This window comes from Chelonia mydas, chromosome 18 (assembly GCF_015237465.2).
Source record: "Chelonia mydas isolate rCheMyd1 chromosome 18, rCheMyd1.pri.v2, whole genome shotgun sequence".
Lineage (NCBI taxonomy): Eukaryota > Metazoa > Chordata > Testudines > Cheloniidae > Chelonia > Chelonia mydas.
The window spans coordinates 16,768,900-16,788,552 of NC_051258.2; the positions used below are offsets into that span (position 1 = coordinate 16,768,900).

Here is a 19,653-nt window from a genome sequence, read left to right on the forward strand (position 1 = left end):
GTAATTGCCAACAGGTGAAGTTTTCTGTGATGGAAAGCTACAGTGTCAACAGGGTTTGAATATTTTTTTATCTCCATGTTGTCTAGTCTTGCATTAGGTAGCATGGAGGTGAAAATACCTGGGCCCTCTCAAGGCCCCTCTTTGCTACAGCTCCCAGCAGAGTTACCAGTAATACAGCAGGACCTGTTGGGAATTACTAGTCCAAAAATCCAAATGTAGCTAAGGCTTTTCTGATTCTCCGGCATTAGCACAACACAACTATATTTGCATTGCAAAAAATACACTAGAATTACTGCCAGAATGTTTTTTGCCTTTGTAAAAAATAATAAAATGAAGCCATTTTCGACTTGGGGCCTAATTGTCAAACAGTGCTGTCCATTTAAGAACAATGTAAACTGCAAAGCAATAGGGTATGTCTGAACAAAAGATCTCTATTTTCAGTTATTGCCATCTTTTTTTTTTGGTTTTACATTTGGCTGACAAGTTTGTGTTGGCTAGAGGAGAGGATTCGAAGTGATGCAGGAGTGGAAAGATGAGTGTATGGGACCAGTAAGAAGGTGTATGGGCTATTGTTTGCGGTATGCTTTTTTTAACTCTTTCCAAATAATTCTGATCAGATCTTTCAATTGTTAAGATACTTGGTTCTTTCAAACCTACACCATCAGATTAATTGGGATTTGGATTTTGTTGTGTTTCCTATTGTCTGTCCAAAAGTTTCTTAATTGTTAAGGAAAATGGAGTTTTTCTTTCATTTGTATAATTGATCTTTCTTGAGCTATGTGAGCAAACTGCCAGTAGGAACTGCTCAACGAACTTCTTAGCCCCTGTTTTGAGCTAATTGTAATGTTAAAGGATGAGTAACAAAATATGTCACTTGGCATTCTCCCCAGGGCCTTTGCATCATTCCCAGCACAGTAATCTGCCATTTAAAAAAGGGCTTCTTATGAACATCATTGTGGGGGGGGCCTGTAGAACATTCAAAAACACTTCCAGTCTAGCATTTTTAATTTACAAATAAATAAATAAACACATAAGTGTGTGTGTGTGTGTGTATATATATATATATATAATATATTTGGAGACACAATGGCAGATGTGTTTTCTGAACCAGAAAACCAGTTCAGATAAAATAATCTTCCAAGTAGTTGCCTGTTTTCAGAACTAAACTATCTGAGTCAACTGTTTTTAAAGTTTTGAAATATTCCGATATGTCTCCTCTTTCCTTTCCTTTCCTGCCTGTCTGAGTTATTGCATCTAAGGCTGTAAATACCCTGGTAGAGACATCACACAGAGATCTGATATTGGCACTCGGTAATGTCCCTGGGCCTTCTAGAAATTGAACTTAATTTTCATTCAGTGGACAGTGTGGTTTTTGAGGGTTTTTTTTCCAAGTCACTGGTTGAATGTAAAATGATTTTTCCACTAACAATCAATAACTGTTCCCTATCTGCGAGAGACATTTAATTTGATGGAAGCTAAAAGGCATAAATTACACTCGTAAAGCTGTTAGCCAACTGCTGCAACATTTTGCAGGAGCTGATGTTTATTTAGCCAGGGCAGTCCACAGACACGTTTCCTTTCGTTTGCATATATGAACATATTTATTATGAGGTGATAAAATCCCTGAACTCTGGGTAAATTCAGATCCGCGCAGGGCTCTATGAATGAGTCAGGAATGGGGATCCCATCCCCAACCCTGCATGCTGCTAGGGACCTGCTGGAGCAAGGGAAAGGGAATCTCTTGAGATGTTAAGCTTCTTGATGAAGAAGCTAAAGTCCAACAGATAAAGTCCAACAGATAAATCACTTTTCAGGCAGTGCAGCCACGTTGAAGGGAAGGCGCATTAGGGATTGTTGGCAAACCAGTGGTGTATGGCTATTGTATTGCTGTTTCATGCTATAAAATTGATGGTGTTGATAATCTTTAAAGTCTCCCTCTGGCTGAAACTTGGCAGCTCTGAATGAAGTGTGTTTATCAAAGTCCTGGCGATTGCGATGAATCAGCCAAGCTGAAGCTATCTAGTCTCTTGCTGCATGATTTCATGATTAAATTATTGAGGTTAATGGATGTTATGCAGCCCTCATTTAGAAAAAAAGAAATGGAAGCCATCTAGGTCTCTGTAGCCTTAAACAAGGTTATGTGTGGTTGTGAGTAATATTATGTACATAGAGATGTACTAAAAAAATCCAGAAGTCTGATGCCATTCGTGCTTGATTTCCATGTTATTTCTTTACCGTATGGAGAGTGCTATCAATGTATGCCTGGGAGTTACCTTGAGAGTATCATTACTTTTTTCAAGAGGGTGTTGTCTGGTATATTTTTAGCATGAACTGGGTATTCCAGGAGACAAAAGGTCAATAGCTGTACCTGGAGCCAGATCTTTTGCAACCTTCTTTCATTTAGCCGTATTGCATCTTAATTTTGACTACAGTAACCCTACCTCCTTCCTGTTCCATTCCATTTGTCTTGGTTTATACCATTGGAATTGGGTTGAACCTGTGAGGTTTTTATATAGCTATATCTCGGTTGCTGGCATGGGGCAAAATCTTCATCCTCATTTTCTCTTGTGACCTAATTTTACCTTTTGACATTATGATCTGCCGAGAGAGAGAGAGAGGAAAAAATAAAATGTATTTTGGGTTTTAATACATGTGTGACTGCATTTGGTATCTGTTTCTCATCTCCTGAATTTTTCTTTTTTTCTAAAATAAGCCAAGAGTTTTCTTCCTGCTTCCTGATTTAATGTGACAGTCACTTTCAAAATTCCTCAGTTATAGAAAGGAGGAGCCTACGCAAAGGGTAATGGAAATTAAAAACCAAAATTTCCCTTTCTGAAAGTCTGACTTCTGCTTTTCTGACGCAAGCCTTAGCAAAGAGGAGTTCAGAGCTTTCAGCCCCAATAACTGCTGTCAGTGCGAATCCTCCGATATAACTTAGTATTGTTGTATGTTGTGACATTTTCTGAGACATCTGTTCCATAGATTCTGCACTAAGGCAACATCCGAGGCACTGGAGAAGCCATTAACAGGTGTTTGAATTTCTCTTTCCTAGGAATAACAGCATGAAAATAAGCTATGGAAAATTAAGGCATGAATAAGCTCTTGACAGTGAGATCTGTTAGGCAGAGGAATTTCTTTGCCAAGGGAGATGGCAGCCAAAGCCCTAGGAAGCCGTGATGTAGGGAGCAGTCTTTCACTGGCATGCACCGGTCTAGACTAAATGACCTAAGGCACTATAATGTGATTGTTTCCTATGTGAGCAATTAAGTGTAAAAGCTGCATCTGCTCAGAGCTGCTGTGGGGCCCTCAGTGAAAGGGGGGACTGCCAGGCTCCTTCTACAACCTAATTGTAGGGCTTTGCATATAATCTCCATATATTTTCTTGTATCTTTTGTTTCACGTTGTCTCTTTTGTCCCCTCCCTTGTGCTGCAGTGCCCAGGGCCATGGTACTGTGGCAGCCTCTTTCTCAGCATTCCCTTGTCTTTCATATTCCGTATCTAAAATCTTTGTCTTCCTTTAGTGGATTTGTGTGTCAGCCAGGCTGTTGTTTTGAGTCTAATGCTCAAGTAGTTTCTGAGCTCAAGCTAATTCCATTTTGGCCCAAAACAATCCAGCGCTTCAGGAATAGTTTTATTTTCATTTACGATGCTCGAAATATTATAGAGCACCCTTGACAAGACAGGGCAGCATCTCTGACATTTCAGGTTTGCATATGTACACTCAGGCCCCCCCACTCAGCTTATGTTTTCTTCTACCTGTGACTGCAGCTCCCAGAAACAATCTGTTGGAACAGATTTCAAATCATGTGGCCTTTTCTGGGTGACATTGTCTCGGCAATCCTGCTCAGAGTCTGATGCACAGCAATTCCCATCACTAATTACGTCTCCAGCCACTAATGATTCAGAACTATTGAGTACTAGCAAGAGTCAGGCAAAAGGGCTGCATTTAATAACTGACGTGTGGGATTTGGATGGCTCAGGAGATCGGTAATTGGATATAGATCCTGTTGCATCTAGGTCGCTGGTTTGCATCCTAGTCAGTTTGGTAGTGAAGGGTGTCTGGGTGGCCTGAGTGAAATGAGTTACTCCCAGTTCAGTTCCCAGTGAACTAACGTCCACGTCACAGAGCCCACCGCCTTGTATATAACCATATAATTACTCTCCTGTTGGTAGTCTGAACAGAGAAAACAAGCCTTGACTGCAATGGGATCAGGATTTCACTCTCTGTGTTGAGTGTTTGTATTGGGATATGAAAAGGCAACAAAACAACCCCCCGGACCCAGTGTTGGAAGAAATCTAACAAAGGCTTCTTGAGTAAACAAGCCATGATTTTTACTTTCTCCAGCCCCCAAGGAGAGGCTACATACTCCTAACCAAATATTTCTCACCTTATTCATTGAACTTCCTCCATTGCTGTTAAAAAATACAGTCCCTTGTAAATCTAAATACAGCCAAAGAAATGACATTTGTGTGGACAAGTTTTTAGCCATTTGCTGTCTTTGGTGATGCCAGTTGCATTTATGTGTGCATGTATTAAACTCACTCCTTCCAGGAAATTCCCCTTTGGTTCATTAAAATACCTTTGTCATCTGCAGGTAGAGGAAGAGTAGAATTTATAAATTCTTTGGTTCAGGCCAATGCAGACACTGAAAGAAGATACTAGGTGAGATTGGCAGGTCCAAAGTTTAATGCACGTTTTTAGAAATTCTCTGCAGGTTTTTACTTAGCACACATTTGGTACAGCATTGGCACATGGGCACATATATTTTGTGGTTGCCATTTAGGGGCCTCAGTTAGAAAACTTGCCCTAGGGTGGCTTCATGAACTTTTTGTAACCTCTAAAACCAAAGCATCTGCCCTTGTCTGGGTATGGGGAGGAGGCATGTATGCTGCATCTCCATAAGGAAGTGGCGGATTAACTCACTGAAATTCTTGGTAGGATCGTCCCCAAAATAGGTTTGCGTGAGTCGTGATCCCTTAGTCACCAGTGTCATCCATCTAAGCCTTGTATTTGGCCGGAGAGCAGCTGTCTGTGCTGCTTACACCTGTTAGAATTTCTTTTATCCCCAGCTGGGAGTGGCCCAATTTAATGCTTTCCTGTGAGAGTAAAGTGAATCCAGAACTGGTTGTGTAGTTGTGTGCTGATATCCAGATCACTCAGAGCTTTACCTAAAGGATTCTTGTTCTTCAGGGTCTTTTTTCCACACTGACTTTGTATGTCAGAAGCAAATTTTATCACCTTTTAGATCATTAAGTATCCTCAGAGGAAGTATGGTCTTGCATTTGAGGTGTTGTAGTGACTCAAGATCTGGGTACAGTTCCCAGCTGCAACAGAGACAGCATGGTCTAGTGGATGGGATGTTACTGGGAGCCCAGGTGTTGGTTCTGTCCCGATCTGCTGTGGCCACACCTCGGCTGTGGCACTTCCCTTCTCTGGGCCTCTGGTGGTTGTTTTGTAGTTTAGTTTACAGGCTCTTTGTGGCAGGTCCATCTGTCACTAGGCGTATGTACAGAGCCGGAGCAATGGACCCTCAGTTGAGGTCTCTGGTTGCTACTGTAATACAACAGCACCTGTCTGAGCCTGGGTGAATCATAATAGTCTTGTGCCTCAGTTCCCCATCTGTAAAGTGCACAGTGTTACTTCCCTAGCTTTCAGGGGTGTTCAGGGTAAATCTGTTAATGTCAGTGTGGCACACGGATGGGGAGAGCCATATAAATACCTAGACAGAAGATGAGCTTAGTCTGAATACCCTCAGCACTTTGGTTCCCAGCATATTGGTTGCAGAAGAATAGCTTCGTTTATGTACAGTGATATGCTCCTAATGCTGTCGGGGGGACCTTATAGAAATCTAATACTGCTGGAATTTCCAGGGCAGAAATGGGCCCAGCTGCAAATGGCTGTCTTAATTAAAATTGTTATTAAAGGCAATATTGAAATGATTAAATTTATCCCCAGGGTATTTTTGCAACACGCTCATAACCGTGCTTGCTGTCCGGTATTTGGAGCAAAGCACCTCAAATTAGATTACAAATCAAGATGTATTGGTTCAGGACATCTGGCCCCTGCATCGTTGTTCTATATGGCTGGTCAGCAGCCTGCTCTAAAGGCAGCGTAGTTCCAGGCAAGGTCACCCCTTATGTGAGGCCAGGAGAAGGGGGCGTTCAGAGTGGGTGACCTCCAAAAGTTTGAACAGAACTAAATCTTCATCCTCTTCTCCAAAAGGGAAGTGTCAGTATTATTAGTATTACGGTAGCAGATCCTAGCTGAGATTGCGGCCCTGTTGTGCTAGGCCCTGTGCAAGTATACAGTAAGAAATAGGCCCTGCCCCAAAGAGCTCACAGCCTACCTAGGGGGTGGAGAAAAAGGAAGGTGTATTACTCCTGAGATGAGGCGCTGAGGCACACAGGGATGGAGTGACTTGCCCAAGGTCACCCAGGAAGTGTGTGGCAAAGCTGGGAATTGAGTCCCAGTCCAGTGCCTTCTCACCAAAATCATCCATCCCTCTCACTCTCTGCCTTATGTGGGTGTGGGTAAGCAGATAAGTGATCGTGCAAAATATTGATCCCAGAATGGAAGGGGGAAACCAAACCTCTAGATCTTCGGGGCCAAGATTCGGGGTCTGACTGTTTTCCATGTGCTGAGTACTTGGACTTCAGTGGGAGTTGAAGATGCTCAGCACCTTACCAGACTGACCCCTCTGTGGGGGATGAGTACTGGAGGAGACGGTGATAAATCGAACTTTTAACGTCCATATTTCAAATATTGATTTGTAAGAGTGACCCATTCCTCCAAAGGGATACAATGATTGGGGTGTCTGTCAGCTTCATACATCACTTCTTGATGCCTGTGCCTCCCTCCCAGTGCTTTGTCTTCAATGCTAAAAATGTACATTTTTACCTCAGGGTAGCTAACGTGCATAAGCTTATCCTGAGGTTAAAAAGCCACTGAAGGCAGGACATGCTAGTTTTAGCATGAGGTAAACAGCTTTATGCCCCCTCCAGGGAGTGACTTTGGCGAGTTCACATCATAGTAAAACTAAAATGCCAGGTTTTCAGAGTTATTTTTACCTCAGGATAGGTCAGGGATATTAGTTACTCTGAGGTAAAAAAATGCACCTTTTTTGGCAGTAAAGACAAGGTCAGCGTCTCCTGTATGGGAATTAGCTGTGCAACCGGTTTCCTCATGCTGCCTATCGGCCCCACTCTCATCTCGCCTCCTTTGGGCTTCAAACAAGCCCATTTGAGTCCTAAATGTAAGTGAAAAAGCAAAAAGCTGTTCTCCTCCATCCCTCCTGAGAGACAGGGTCACTTTCCTTTTACTGTTCTCTGCTGTTTGCTGGGAGGGTGAGGTCTTTTTTGTTCTGCCCATTAATCATCACTAAAATTCATGGGCGACATGCTGGGCATAGTGTTGTCAATCGCAGGGAGAGGAACTGACTCTGTCCTACAGAGCTTTGTAAAGAAAGGGCAGCAGAGGGTGAAACTGAACCATACTGGATCTTTGGCTGGGGCATAATGTCTCCAGCAGCGATGTTGGCAAGCTCCGGGCTGCCCTGACCTGTTAATGTTCGGATAGAATTCACAGTCCCCTTTTCCTTAGAGCATCTTGGTGACTGACCTGAAGATAAAAGTTCAAGCAGGAAATTCACACACTGTCAAAACTAGTTCATTTCTACAGAGAAGCAGTAGCTGTGTAATTTATGTGCAATGCCACATCAGTCAATCTTCTTATCTTTTCTCGAATAGGTCACTTGAAATCTAACATTTGGTGACTTTCCGTTTGCTCATGTTGGGAGTGTTTGTTATAAAATAAACATTCTGCTGTCTGTGTTCTCCATGAATAAATATTAATGTCCTTTCCTTTCACATTGTTTTCAATCACTTTGAATGGGAACATATGAATGTGCACATTGCCAGATGGCTTCAGATTCAGGCCAGCTAGTCCAGTGTCCTGTCTCTGACAGTGGCCAACTGCAGAGGCTTCAGAGGAAGGTGCAAGAAACCCTGCAGTGGACAGATATGAAATAATCTGCCCCCCAGGTAGTCCTCCTTTTAATCTTTAGTAGTTAGATTGTGTTAAACCCTGAAGCATGGGATTTTGTATCCTTTCCAAAATTCTGAGTATCTTGTTATCCATATAAACGTCAAAACCTTTTCTGAACGTTGCTAAGTTATTGGTCTAAATGATATCCTGTGGCAAGGAGTTCCACAGTCTCATGTTTGGTGTGAAAAAGTATTTCTGTTTACATCAGTTTTCAATTTACCACCTTTTTAAATTTTGTTGAATGTCCTATTGTTTTTGTTTTAGAGACAGAAGTTCCTGGTCTAGCCTGTCTAAACCATACATTACTCTTATCATGTCCTCTCATTTATCTGCTTTCTAAGATAAACAGTCTCAATCTCTTTTCATGGGAGGTGTTCCAGGTCCTTAATAATTCTCATTTTCCTTCTCAGAACCCCTTCTAATTCTGCAATATCCTTTTTGAGATGGGGTGACCAGAACTGTGCACAGTAGATGAGGCTGCTTTATAGAATAGCATTATGCTATATGTATAGATTATGGACACACATTTTCAAAGATTAGGTTTCCCAGCGTTTAACTCCTAAATCTGTATTTAGGCACCTAAATAAAAGTGGCCTCATTTTCAAAGGTGTTGAATACTTGTAGCTCCTTGAAGTCAGTGAAAGATCAAAGTTGCTGAGCAAATGTGTCTTTCACTGTCTTTAAGGAGCTACAGGTGTTCAGCACCTTTGAAAATCTGGGCACTTTTATTTAGGTGTCTAAATCTGGATTTAGGAGCTTAACTTTGGGAAACCCAGCTTTGAAAATATTGCCCCATAATCTTTTGTAACCTGAACTTTGACCTTCAGTTTAAAAAAAAAAAGTAGCAAATGGAAGGAAAAGATCTGACTAATAGTTCATAAGATGGAGTTCACCACACTACAATTGCGGAAAAGTTATGAGTGCCATGACAGCTTACTTTAGGATTTTTGATTTCCCTGCTCGTTTTGATTGTCAAGCCTCAAAAGTTATAAATCCAGATCCTCAGCTGGTCTAAATGGTCATAGCTCTATGAGTGGAGCCCATGACAATGTGAACCAGCTGAGGATCCAGCCCATCTACTGGAGAACCACTTTATATGTCTCCTTATTTTCTCTGTCCTATCTTAGTTCTTGCTCAAATGACAAAAAATTAAAATGGTTTTAAAGTTATTTAATTAAATAGGTGGATTTAGGAGTTGAGCTGAGGGGTTCTTTTGTGTGCCTGTGATACAGCAAGCTTGTAATCCTGCTCCGAAAGAGACTTCCTTCAAAACTCATTCAGTTTACAAGCTCCAGAACTATTGTTCTTGTCTAGATCTGAGCCATATGGTTTGTAGGATGCAAGAGTTAAGAGACCACATTTTTCTGAACAAAAAGACAATCAATTTTTCACCACTCCCCCCACACACACCCCAAGCTTTAGATCCTGCATCACAAAGTTGAAGAAAAAAAAATCTGCTTGGTTGAGATCTGAATTCAGTCAAGTAAATAGTGGCCTTGTGACTGATTAGTTAACTGGAGAAATTGAGAGCAATTCATCAAGGGGAGAGGAGGGTTAAACGTTTGTTTCAAGACTGAAGCAGCTGAGGATCCTACCTCCCATAGTCCAACTGTTTGACTTAAATGATAATTTTAAAGTTTCTCCATGGTTCCCAATACAATTCTGTGTTTCCTTTTTTTGAAGACCCACCTCCTACCAGGAAAGGAGGTTTTGTTTTTATTTTTTCTTGACCCTCAAATGGTTGCTTAAGAGAAGTAACTCTAACTTTGGGAAACCCTAAGTTGCATAAATAGAGCAGAGGGAGAAATTAAAGAAACCCGTAAAGAGAGACAGCATAATACATCTTTCTTTCCTTATGGTTGTTCTCCACTTGCTCGTTGTGTCTCCAAATGGTTTGAGCAGTGTGTCTCTGCTGTCTCCTTGCAAATTGCACTTTGGAGTCAAATGAATCTTTAATTGCTAGCACTGAGATCAGCACAGTGATAGTTTAGGATGTGTGAGAGACCATATTTAATTTAAAAATAGACTTGAGCAGGCAAAATGTGACGGTGGGATTTGTATTTATACATAAGACTAACTGAAGACAGTCTCGGGTCTTAAAAACCAAACCTGCTGAGTTTGTCAGCTCTTCTTTTCCTCTTTGTTGGTTAACAGCCTACAAATCCCATTGGAAATGACAGTGGCACATTCAATAGTTACAGATGCAAAATCCCTGTTATAATGTGATCAAACTTCAAGGGAAATCATAGTGAGAAACTCCATGCATGGAGTGAGCTATCTTGCTGTTTGAACAAAAGTGTCATCTTGCCTGGATCTAGCTTTCAAGAAGAAAGGACAATTTACTGTTCATTTCTGTATTACAGTAATAGCCAGAATCTGAATTCAGAACCCCATTGTGCGAAGTGATGTACAGACAGACAATCCCTGCACTGAAGAGTTTACAGTCTAAATAAACAAGACAGACAAAGGGTGGGAGAAGGAAATCTCCTCCTCCTCCTCCTCCTCCCAATTTCACAAATGGGGAGAGTGACACGGGGGTGAAGTGACTTGCCCAAGTCACACGTGGAGTCTGTAGCAGAGCCCAGGTCTCCCACGTTGCAGCCGAGTGTCAGAACCATAACCCACTCTGTCCTCCCTCATTCTCGTTTTAAAGCTACAGATGTTGTGTAATAAACACAACTTTTATCAAATGCTTTGTGTGCATGACTGATTATAAGGTGCTTCAATGAGAGTAGAAAAGCATTCCACATAATACAGTAGAACAACAGCACAATGCTACGTTGCATTTTAGCCATGTAGTGCACAGATAAACACTAGCTTTGAGGGCAAATATTAGGTGTATCTTTCAAGGCATGGATATAATATGATGCGATAAAATGATCATTGCTTGGTGTTTCTAATTAGCTGAGCTGTGGGACGCTGCTTCCTGATTATGCTCTGTGATATGAAGCTGATAGCTGTCAGGTTTGCCATGGCCTTGATGGTATAAAAAAATGTTTGTATCTTCCCTCCATCAGGTTACACTCTAGATAATGAAAAGCCCACAATTAGCAGGATGTGTGTGCAAATATGTCCTTTTTATAAACACATTAGGATGCTCAGCACATGATGGAAGATCCATCAGCAAGCTAAAGAAGACACAAGATTTAGGATTTCGGTGAGTTGATAAACACCATTTCCAAGAACCAGCGTAAGGAGTTTATCTTCCTGAGTCCCAGTCTCCTGACTCTAGGGGTATTAGCGGGGGAATAAATAAAGCATTCAGAGTTCAGTGCAGTTTCACTATTGTTTTCCTAACCTCCGAGCTGCACCCAGTCACTGTGCAGATATGGATTGCACTACTTTTGTACTAACCAAGAAAAAAGGTCCATTGTCCGTAGACTGAGTAGAACAAACCGATTCTTAAGAACTTGAGCTGCTGAGGATTTTTGTGGAATAGAAGTCTTCTGTAGGGGGAGCAGAGACCGAAGCAGCAAACTCTGGAAGGGCGGAGAAACGGCCTAAACGTTATGGGAATTGGAAGCTGTTTTAACAGGACATCAGAACCCATATTTACCATCATGTAGGTATCGCTTTTAAACCTGGGCTTTCTGTGTTTGACTTGCTGGATTTCTTGGAAAGCTGTGTTTAGCCATTTAATTTCTCAGTGGAGGGAGCAACTGAGTTGCATTCTTGTTACTAGGTACTTTCTAGAGTTGTGCCCTGTATAGAAGGCTTTGGGAGCAGTGGGTGCCTGAGGGGCTACTCAAAGTTCTGTGCCCTTGTGTGATTGAGGGTTGGTGTCAGGTTTGTGGGAGGAGCAATTACATCACCCTCAAACCCCCCCCCCCCAGCCCCCCCTTCTCTTTCATTGATCTGTTTTGAAGGATTCTGCTCAGTGTTTGAGCACGGTAGTTTGGATTGCTGAGTTCCGGTGTTCCGCTTCTGAAACATGAATAACCTCGCATGCATTGTACTGAGACTAATATACCCTCATAATACAGTGCAAGACCATTTAATAATGCTCTGAGCATTAGATCTTCCGTAGCATTCTGTGAACAGTTAATCAATGAGATTACTTCAGGCCAGATTCTTCGTCTGTTTTACGATGAATAGCACCGTATTCTATAGGTAGTTTGTAGAGTCCTCCTAGAGTAAGGTATTACTAGACATGAGTTAAAAGTATCCAAGTCTGACCCATTAATAAGCTTGTTTCCCTGCTGTGATCTCAGGTTTGCAAATCTCATGAAATCATTTTTACCCAAACTTTCTAAAAACTCTGGTTTCCCCACACAGCAACCTCAAGAATACTGAGCATATTGAAAAAGGGGGACGCTCCCTTTTTAGTCCTTGGTCCTGGATGTGCTGAGTGGTGTCTGAAACTGCATTAAAACTTTAGATCAACATGAATTCCCCTTTCTCAGTCATCAGAGGGTGTTCTAAAGTCCAGAGCTATGTGAAATAGACCATCTTGAGTGTCTGCTGCTGCCAGCCTCCTTGTCCTTTCCCTCAATGTCAATCCTCCACAACCCTTTCCTTCCTTGTCTTACTCCTCTTCTGTTAACTCATCCCCACCTTGTTCTGTGTGCTCTTGGCTCTTATCCTGCAGTCTGATCAGTGTGGGCAGACCTGTGCACTAGTATAGTCTGTCTGTCTGCCTATCATTCATACTTCTGTTGTCCACATTACCACAGTATGCACCCCGGAATCTGAATGTATTTATCTTCACAATACTCCTGTTGTCCCCATTTAACAGATGGGAAACTGAGGCATGGAGAGGCTAAGTGACGTGCCCAAGATCACAGTCTATGGCAGAGTGTGGAATCAAACCCATCCTTCTGCAGTAATTTGAGCATTGCACAAGTCTAAGGGTCTTCCATAGAGATCAGCCTGCAGGATCAGGGCGTTTGCTTGTATGTTGTATCCTTTCTCCCAGCCCTTTGTCCATTTTGCCTATTTAGATTGTAAGCTCTCCAGAGCAGGGGTTGTGCCTCACTGTGTGGTTGTACAGAACCCAGAGCATTGGGGCCCGAGTCTTAACTGAGTCCTACCCCAATGCCAATAATAATAAATGGGTCTATCTTCTCTGGCTTTTGTCTTTCAGAGTCACAGTGGGTCCACGACAGAACTTGCCTCGTATCACGTTAAAAGGCACTTTCCAGGGGGCCAAAGTTGTCCGTGGCCCAGACTGGGAGTGGGGTAATCAGGATGGTAAGGATTGTAGTTCCACTCCCCCTCCCCTCCCCTACACACAACCCTCCTCCTTACAAAATCTTCTATAAAAACAGTAGATAGCAAGCTGCGAACCGCAAATGCACACTACAGCAGGGACCGTGCTGGAGCTATTCAGATGCTACTGGTTTTCTTTATTAATCGCTCTAATTTAGTATGTGTTTGCTTGTGTTCATTCATTTCTGTGGCATCTCTCCTATCTGAGGCCTGGTCTATGCTACAAACTTAGGTCAACGTTAAGTTGATCTAATAATGTATGTGTCTACACTACCAAGTCCCTTTCACCCACCTAAGTGGGCCTGTAAAGTTGACTTCTGTACTCCACCTCTGTGAGAGGCGTAGCGCTTGATTCGACACCCATAGGTCGACCTGGGGATAGTGTAGATGCGGCGTTGTGTAATTCAAATGAACTGGCCTCCAGGAGGTGTCCCACAGTGCTCCGCTGTGACTGCTCTGGAGAGCATTTTCAACTGTGCTGCATGTCAGCCAGGTACACAGGAAACAGCCGCTCCCCTGTTAAAGCCCCGGGAACTTTTGAATTTTTATTTCCTGTTTGATCAGCATGGAGACTGGAGAGCTCATCAGCACAGCTGATCTTGGAGACTCAAGGCCACAAACGCTCTCCAGCATGGAGTATACAGGAGGTGCTGGATCTTACTGCTGTGTGGGGAGAAGAGTGTGCAGGCAGAGCCCCGCTCCAACAGAAGAAATGCTGACATCTATGCCAAGATTGCACGGGGCATGTGGGAGAAGGGCTACACCAGGCACGTGCAGCAGTGCTGCATGAAAATAAATGAGCTTCACTAAGCGTACCAGAAGACAAGGGAGGCGAACAGTCTTTCTGGTTCTGCCCCACAGACATGCTACTTTTATGAGGAGCTGCTTGCGATTCTCTGCTGCGACCCCACTGCTACCCCAAAACGCTCTGTGGATACCTCCCAGGAGCCCCGGTAGACCTCTAGCAACACCGAGGAGGACATGGTTGAGGAGGAAGAGGCGAATGTGAGGCAGGCAAGCGGAGGATATGTTCCCCCCAACAGCCAAGAATGGCTTTTTTTAACCCTGGAGCCCATCCCTTCACGGGACCAGTTGGTGGCGGAGCACAATGCTGGGGAAGGCATCTCTGGTGAGTGCACATTTCCAATCAAACTGTAGGGGTTACATGCTGCTATTTATGTTTAATCTGAACGAAAAAGTAGGTGTAGTGGGCATTGGTGGACGCTCCAGCTACGCAGAGGGTGCTCTCTGAAAAAGACTGTATATGTGCCCAGGGATGGCCTGGGAATCCTCCATGGAGATCTCTAGGAAGCTTTCCTGGAGGTACTCTGCAATCCTTTGCAGAAGGTTTCTGGGAAGGGCTGCCTTATTTTGTCCTCCACGGTAGGACACTTTCCTGCGCCACTCCAGTATTAACTCTGCTGGCATCATTGCAGCACACAGCATTGCAGCATAAGGACCAGGTCTGTATCCAGTCGCTTGCAGAATCAGCTCCCTTGCTACCTCTGTTACCCGCAGGAGAGTGATATTGCACAGGGTCACCTAGGGGAAACGGGAAGTTTTCAATGCTAGCCCTTAAACTGCAAACAATTCAACAAGTAATCAGCCTCCCATTGGGTGAACTCTGGGTGTCACAACCAGTTTTTCACAAACGTGGGATAGTTGTGGTTGGAAGGGATCACCATGTATTGTAAGCAGCATTTGAAAAAAAGGGGCTGCAATTCCTATTTGTCTCCCTTTCCCCCAACCTGGTGCTGCTTTTGTGTAAAAAAAAAAAAAAAACAAACAAAAAAAAAAACAAAACTATTTGCGGGGGCTTTACACTGGTGCCTGTCCTCAAGCACCATCCAGGTTGTTAGGGTAAAGGGGGCTTTTCTCAAGTTCCAACCTGTGCTCCCAAGGGTGTCTTCACAAAAGCAGCAGCACAAGGCCTCTTGCCCATGCCTCGTGGCTGGAGCAGCAAACAGACTCTTGCAATAGCCAGCGGTTGTGATTATGTGGTGGCTTGCAGTGAAGTGTATTAAGTTATTCAGATGCTACTGGTTTTCTTTAATAGCTCTAATTTAGTACATGTTTGCTTGTATTTGTTTTATTATTTAAAAAAAAAATTTGACCTTGCACCAGAAACCATGTATGCACGGTCAGTGCTACCCTTGTTCTTCACATTCCTTGCAGCTGAAACCTTGTGCATTGGCACATCCTCCACACGGGGACAGAGACTTTCCCAGATTAGAAGGCAGAAAAAGAAGACTTGGGAGGACATGTTCAATGAGTTAATGGACGTCTCCGAGAGTGACAAGACAGAGCTTAGAGCATGGAGGATTACATGGTCTGAGAACCTGGACGTGGACAGGGAGGATAGGAGAGCATGCAGGGAACAAGAGCGTGCCACACAGGAAGAGATGCTGCAGATTATGAAGAAGCAGTCAGACATTTTGAGGCGTCTGAGGTTCAAGAAAGGCAGCTGGATGCTATAGTCCCTCTGCAGCCAGTGCTGAACCTGCTGCCATCATCGCCAAGTTCCACATCCTCCTTCCCCAAACGTCCTATGAGGTGGGGGAGGGGAGAATTTCAGCATCCCTTGCACTCAATACCAGGGGAGGGTACAAGGACCAGAAGGCGCCCATTCTTGCACCTTTGATTGTTGTTGCAGTTCATCTGTATGCAAGCTTTCCTTGTTTCTCCCATTGCTTATTTTATCTTACTTTTCTTTGCTGTGTCTGTGTTTCTGAGCATAATAAATCTTTTAACATATTGAGAAGAAAAAGCTCTTTATTCATTCAACACATGGTGGTTGGTGGGGTTGGAGTTTACAGGGGAGAAAATGCAATGGAGGGGACAGCTTGGTAAGGAACAACACAGATAAGTGTCACATTGCTCTGGCTCATTGCTGAAACTAGTTTTCAAAGCCTCACGGAGACACACAGCCCCTCGATTTGCTCTTCTTATTGCCCTGGTGTCTGGCTGATCAAAACTGGCTGCCAGGCAATCTGCCTCAACCCTCTACCCTGGCAGAAACTTTTCTCCCTTTTTTATTTCACAGATATTATGAAGCACACAGAAGGTAGCAATAACAATGGGGATATTGCTTTCACTGAGGTCTAATCTAGTAAGCCAACAACGCCAGCAACCTTTTAAACAACCAAAGGCACATTCCACCACCATTCTGCACTTGCTCAGCCTATGGTTGAACTGGTCCTTAGTGCTGTCCAGGCTGCTGGTGTACAGCTTCATGAGCCATGGGAGCAAGGGGTAGGCTGGGTCTCCCAGGATCACGATTGATCTTTCAACATCACCAGTGGTTATTTTGAAGTCTGGAAATAAAGTCCCTGCTTGCAGATTTCTGAATAGACCTGTGTTCCTAAAGATGTACACATCATGCCCCTTTCCTGACCATCCCACGTTGATGTCGGTTAAACAGCCCCTGTGATCCACCAGCACTTGCAACACCATTGAGAAGTACCCCTTTCAGTTTATGTACTCTTTGGCAAGGTGGTCTGGTGCCAAGATAGGGCTATGCGTTCTGTCTATCGCCCCACCACAGTTAGGGAACTCCATTGCGGCAGAACCATCCACTGTGTCCTACATGTTGCCCAGAGTCACTACCCTTCTTAGCAGAAGTCTGTTAATGACCCTGCAAACTTGGATCACAACAGATCCCACGGTAGGCTTACCCACTCCCAATTGATGCCCCACTGACTGGGTAGCAGTCTGGTGTTGCAAGCTTCCACAGAGCTATCACCACTCGCTTCTCTATTGTCAGAGCAGCTCTCATTTTAGTATTGCTGTGCTTCAGGGCTGGGGAAAGTTCTTGGCACAGTTCCTGGAAAGGGGCCTTAAACATTAGCAAGTTCTGCAGCCACTGCTCATCGTCTCATAGCCGCATAACAATGCGGTCTCACCAGTCAGTGCTTGTTTCCCGGGCCCAGAAAAGGTGCTCAGCCGTCTCAAGATACGTGACTGTCACCAGCGACTGCGAATTGTTCCACTCTGTCTTCCAGCAAGGGTGTTTGCGTGGCATCACTTTGTTCCGTGCAGCGGCTCCTGTATCGGCTGTGTAAATACTGCAGGATAAGGTGTGATGACCTTTGTGGTCCCTTCTATCTCTATGGTTCTATGAATTTATACTCTTAATCCGCTGAGAGGTAGGGAGATAATACTGTGCCCATTTTACAGAAGAGGAACGCTGTGGTACCTTGGCACAGTTATATCAAGCTGCAAATTTACGCAACACTTCACAGAATGTAAAGAGACACTCTGCCCCAAGGAGCTTACCATCTCAGTGGAAGTTACCATTTCTCCCTGACAATAGTCAGGTTCTCTGTTAACAATGGTCAGTGGTGAATAGCTTCTGCCGCCTTATTTAATTGTAACTGCAGAGTTGAAAACAGGAGAGTGAGGCAAGAGAACACATCTGTGCTGTCTCTGGTCCTGCCCTAAGTATAATCATGATCTTTTATGGGCCTGCTCTGAAGTCCGATGTCAATCCTTCCATTGATGTCAGTGGGGTTTCATCGGCGCACGATGTGCAGTAGTTAAAGAATCTTTCCTGCACATCCATGTTCCAAAGCCCGAGTATTTACAGCTTGTTTCCCCGGCATGAATTAGCTGTAAAACTTCCTGGTTGAGAATAACTTTTTTTGGGTGGGGACCAGATCTGGGCCAGATTCTCAGCTGGTGTAACTCAGCATCACCACATATGACTTGAATGGAGTTGCATACATTTATATCAGCTGAGCTTCTGGCCCTCAGGTTTTAGTTTCCTAGAAATACAACAATGATATATTTTGCTGTTCAGGGCAGGTTAAAAGTGTAAATAAAGGTAATAAATCCTGTAAACACTGTCAGAAGACACGGGTGAGCTGGGCTAACTAATCTCACAGCCCCATGTGTCTTATTAGGGCATTAGCAGCCACATGTGAAATTTTATACGGTAACAATCTCACTTTTAATTTTGCTTTGTGGCTTCCATCCCGCCCCCTGCTGCCTGAAACCCTCTAAAGGGAATTAGCATTGACTGCCACAGAATTTGCTGATTAACCAAATGCCCCTCTCATGCTGGACTGAGCTCCTCCAACCTGGTCTGGGCTCTGGCAGCTGTGTTGGCTCTTCGGCCCTTTTATTGATGGTATTTCTTTCTACCTCGATCTGAGCCCAAATGCCCCTGAAATGAAATGTGGATAACTGCCACCTCCCTGCTTTATAATGAAGGATCTGAAAACAGATGGAATAGGGGAAGGAAGGAATGGTGACTTTTATCTAGATCCCTGCTGACATGAAGAAATGCTGAATGCTGTTTGTCACTTGTAGCTGCATTCACACTGCTCAGGGTCCAGGGCACCTGCTGGGTTTTGTGTGTCTGTAAGTGCCAAGCACACCTGTGGTGCTGTATTCGTGAACAACAAACAGTACGATTGGGGAGCCCTCACCCCACCCCAGCTTGTTGACCCCACGGCGGAGGGGGGGAGGTTATTTACCTTTACCAGCCTTTCGCTCTCCTGTTGATGGTTGTCTTGGTCCAACTGTGGAACTTGCATATTTTTGCTCCCAGTCTCCCTGCCTTCACCTCTCCCACAACTGTTTTAACAAGGCTTCATGCCCCACCATCCTCTTGGGCCCATGTCTCTTCCCCTCTGTGCACAGTAGAAGTTATGTGGGGAGGTTGAGTCTCTCTCTTGCTCTTCTTGTTCGCTCAATAACGAGCTCTAAGCCACCCCAATGGTGAAGCAAATGTTCCTGTTTCACTTGCCCAGCGAACAGCTGGCTTTTTATGTAAATCTTTAAAGCAGGAAGGATCCCACTGCCTGGGCAGAATTCTCCTTCACTGCCCCTTGGAGCGATTTCGTCTTTCCCTCCTCCTTTTCCTCTGTCCTTGCTCCTCAGAGAGCCGAATCCAGCATGCCCAGAAGGAGAGAGCATTCATGCAGATCTCCTGGAAGGTGAACGCACTTAGCATGGACTCCTCACCTCCATGCTCGTCAATAGTGGTCTGCCACTGCCACGCTGTGAAGTCCTGTGTATTTCCTATGGGGCTGCTGCTGATCTAGAGTGGTCACCTTATTGACATTTGTTGTATTGCTGTCGGGCTAAGAGACTCCGAGTGAGCTCAAGGACTGTCCTTGTACCAAGGAGCCTAGTCTAACTAGGCCAGACAGACTGGGAGGGGAAGGAAAGTATTGCCTTCCCTATTGTACAGAGCAGGAGCTGAGGCACGGAGACATGAGGGGACTTGCCCAAGTTCACACAGGGAGTCTGTGGCAGAGCTGGGCATTAACCCGAGTTTTAATCAAGTGCTGCGTCCACTTGTTCAGTGAGGCCTTTATCCTCAGCCTGCCACTAGTGTGTTTAATTGCCTCTCGGGTGCGTCACTGGCAGCCCAGAATGCTATCCTCCTCCGCTGG

General features: G+C 44.1%; 1 protein-coding gene across 14 annotated transcripts in view; it reads left to right on the top strand.

The window, feature by feature from the left end:
• Nucleotides 1-19,653, top strand: part of MIB2 (MIB E3 ubiquitin protein ligase 2) — a 111,673-nt gene that overhangs the window by 56,743 nt on the left and 35,277 nt on the right. For all 14 annotated transcript variants that reach the window (XM_043531499.1, XM_043531500.1, XM_037881018.2 and 11 more), the window contains one exon: nt 13,128-13,234. In XM_043531499.1, the coding sequence (XP_043387434.1) occupies nt 13,128-13,234 (107 nt within the window). The remainder of the gene's footprint in view (nt 1-13,127; nt 13,235-19,653) is intronic.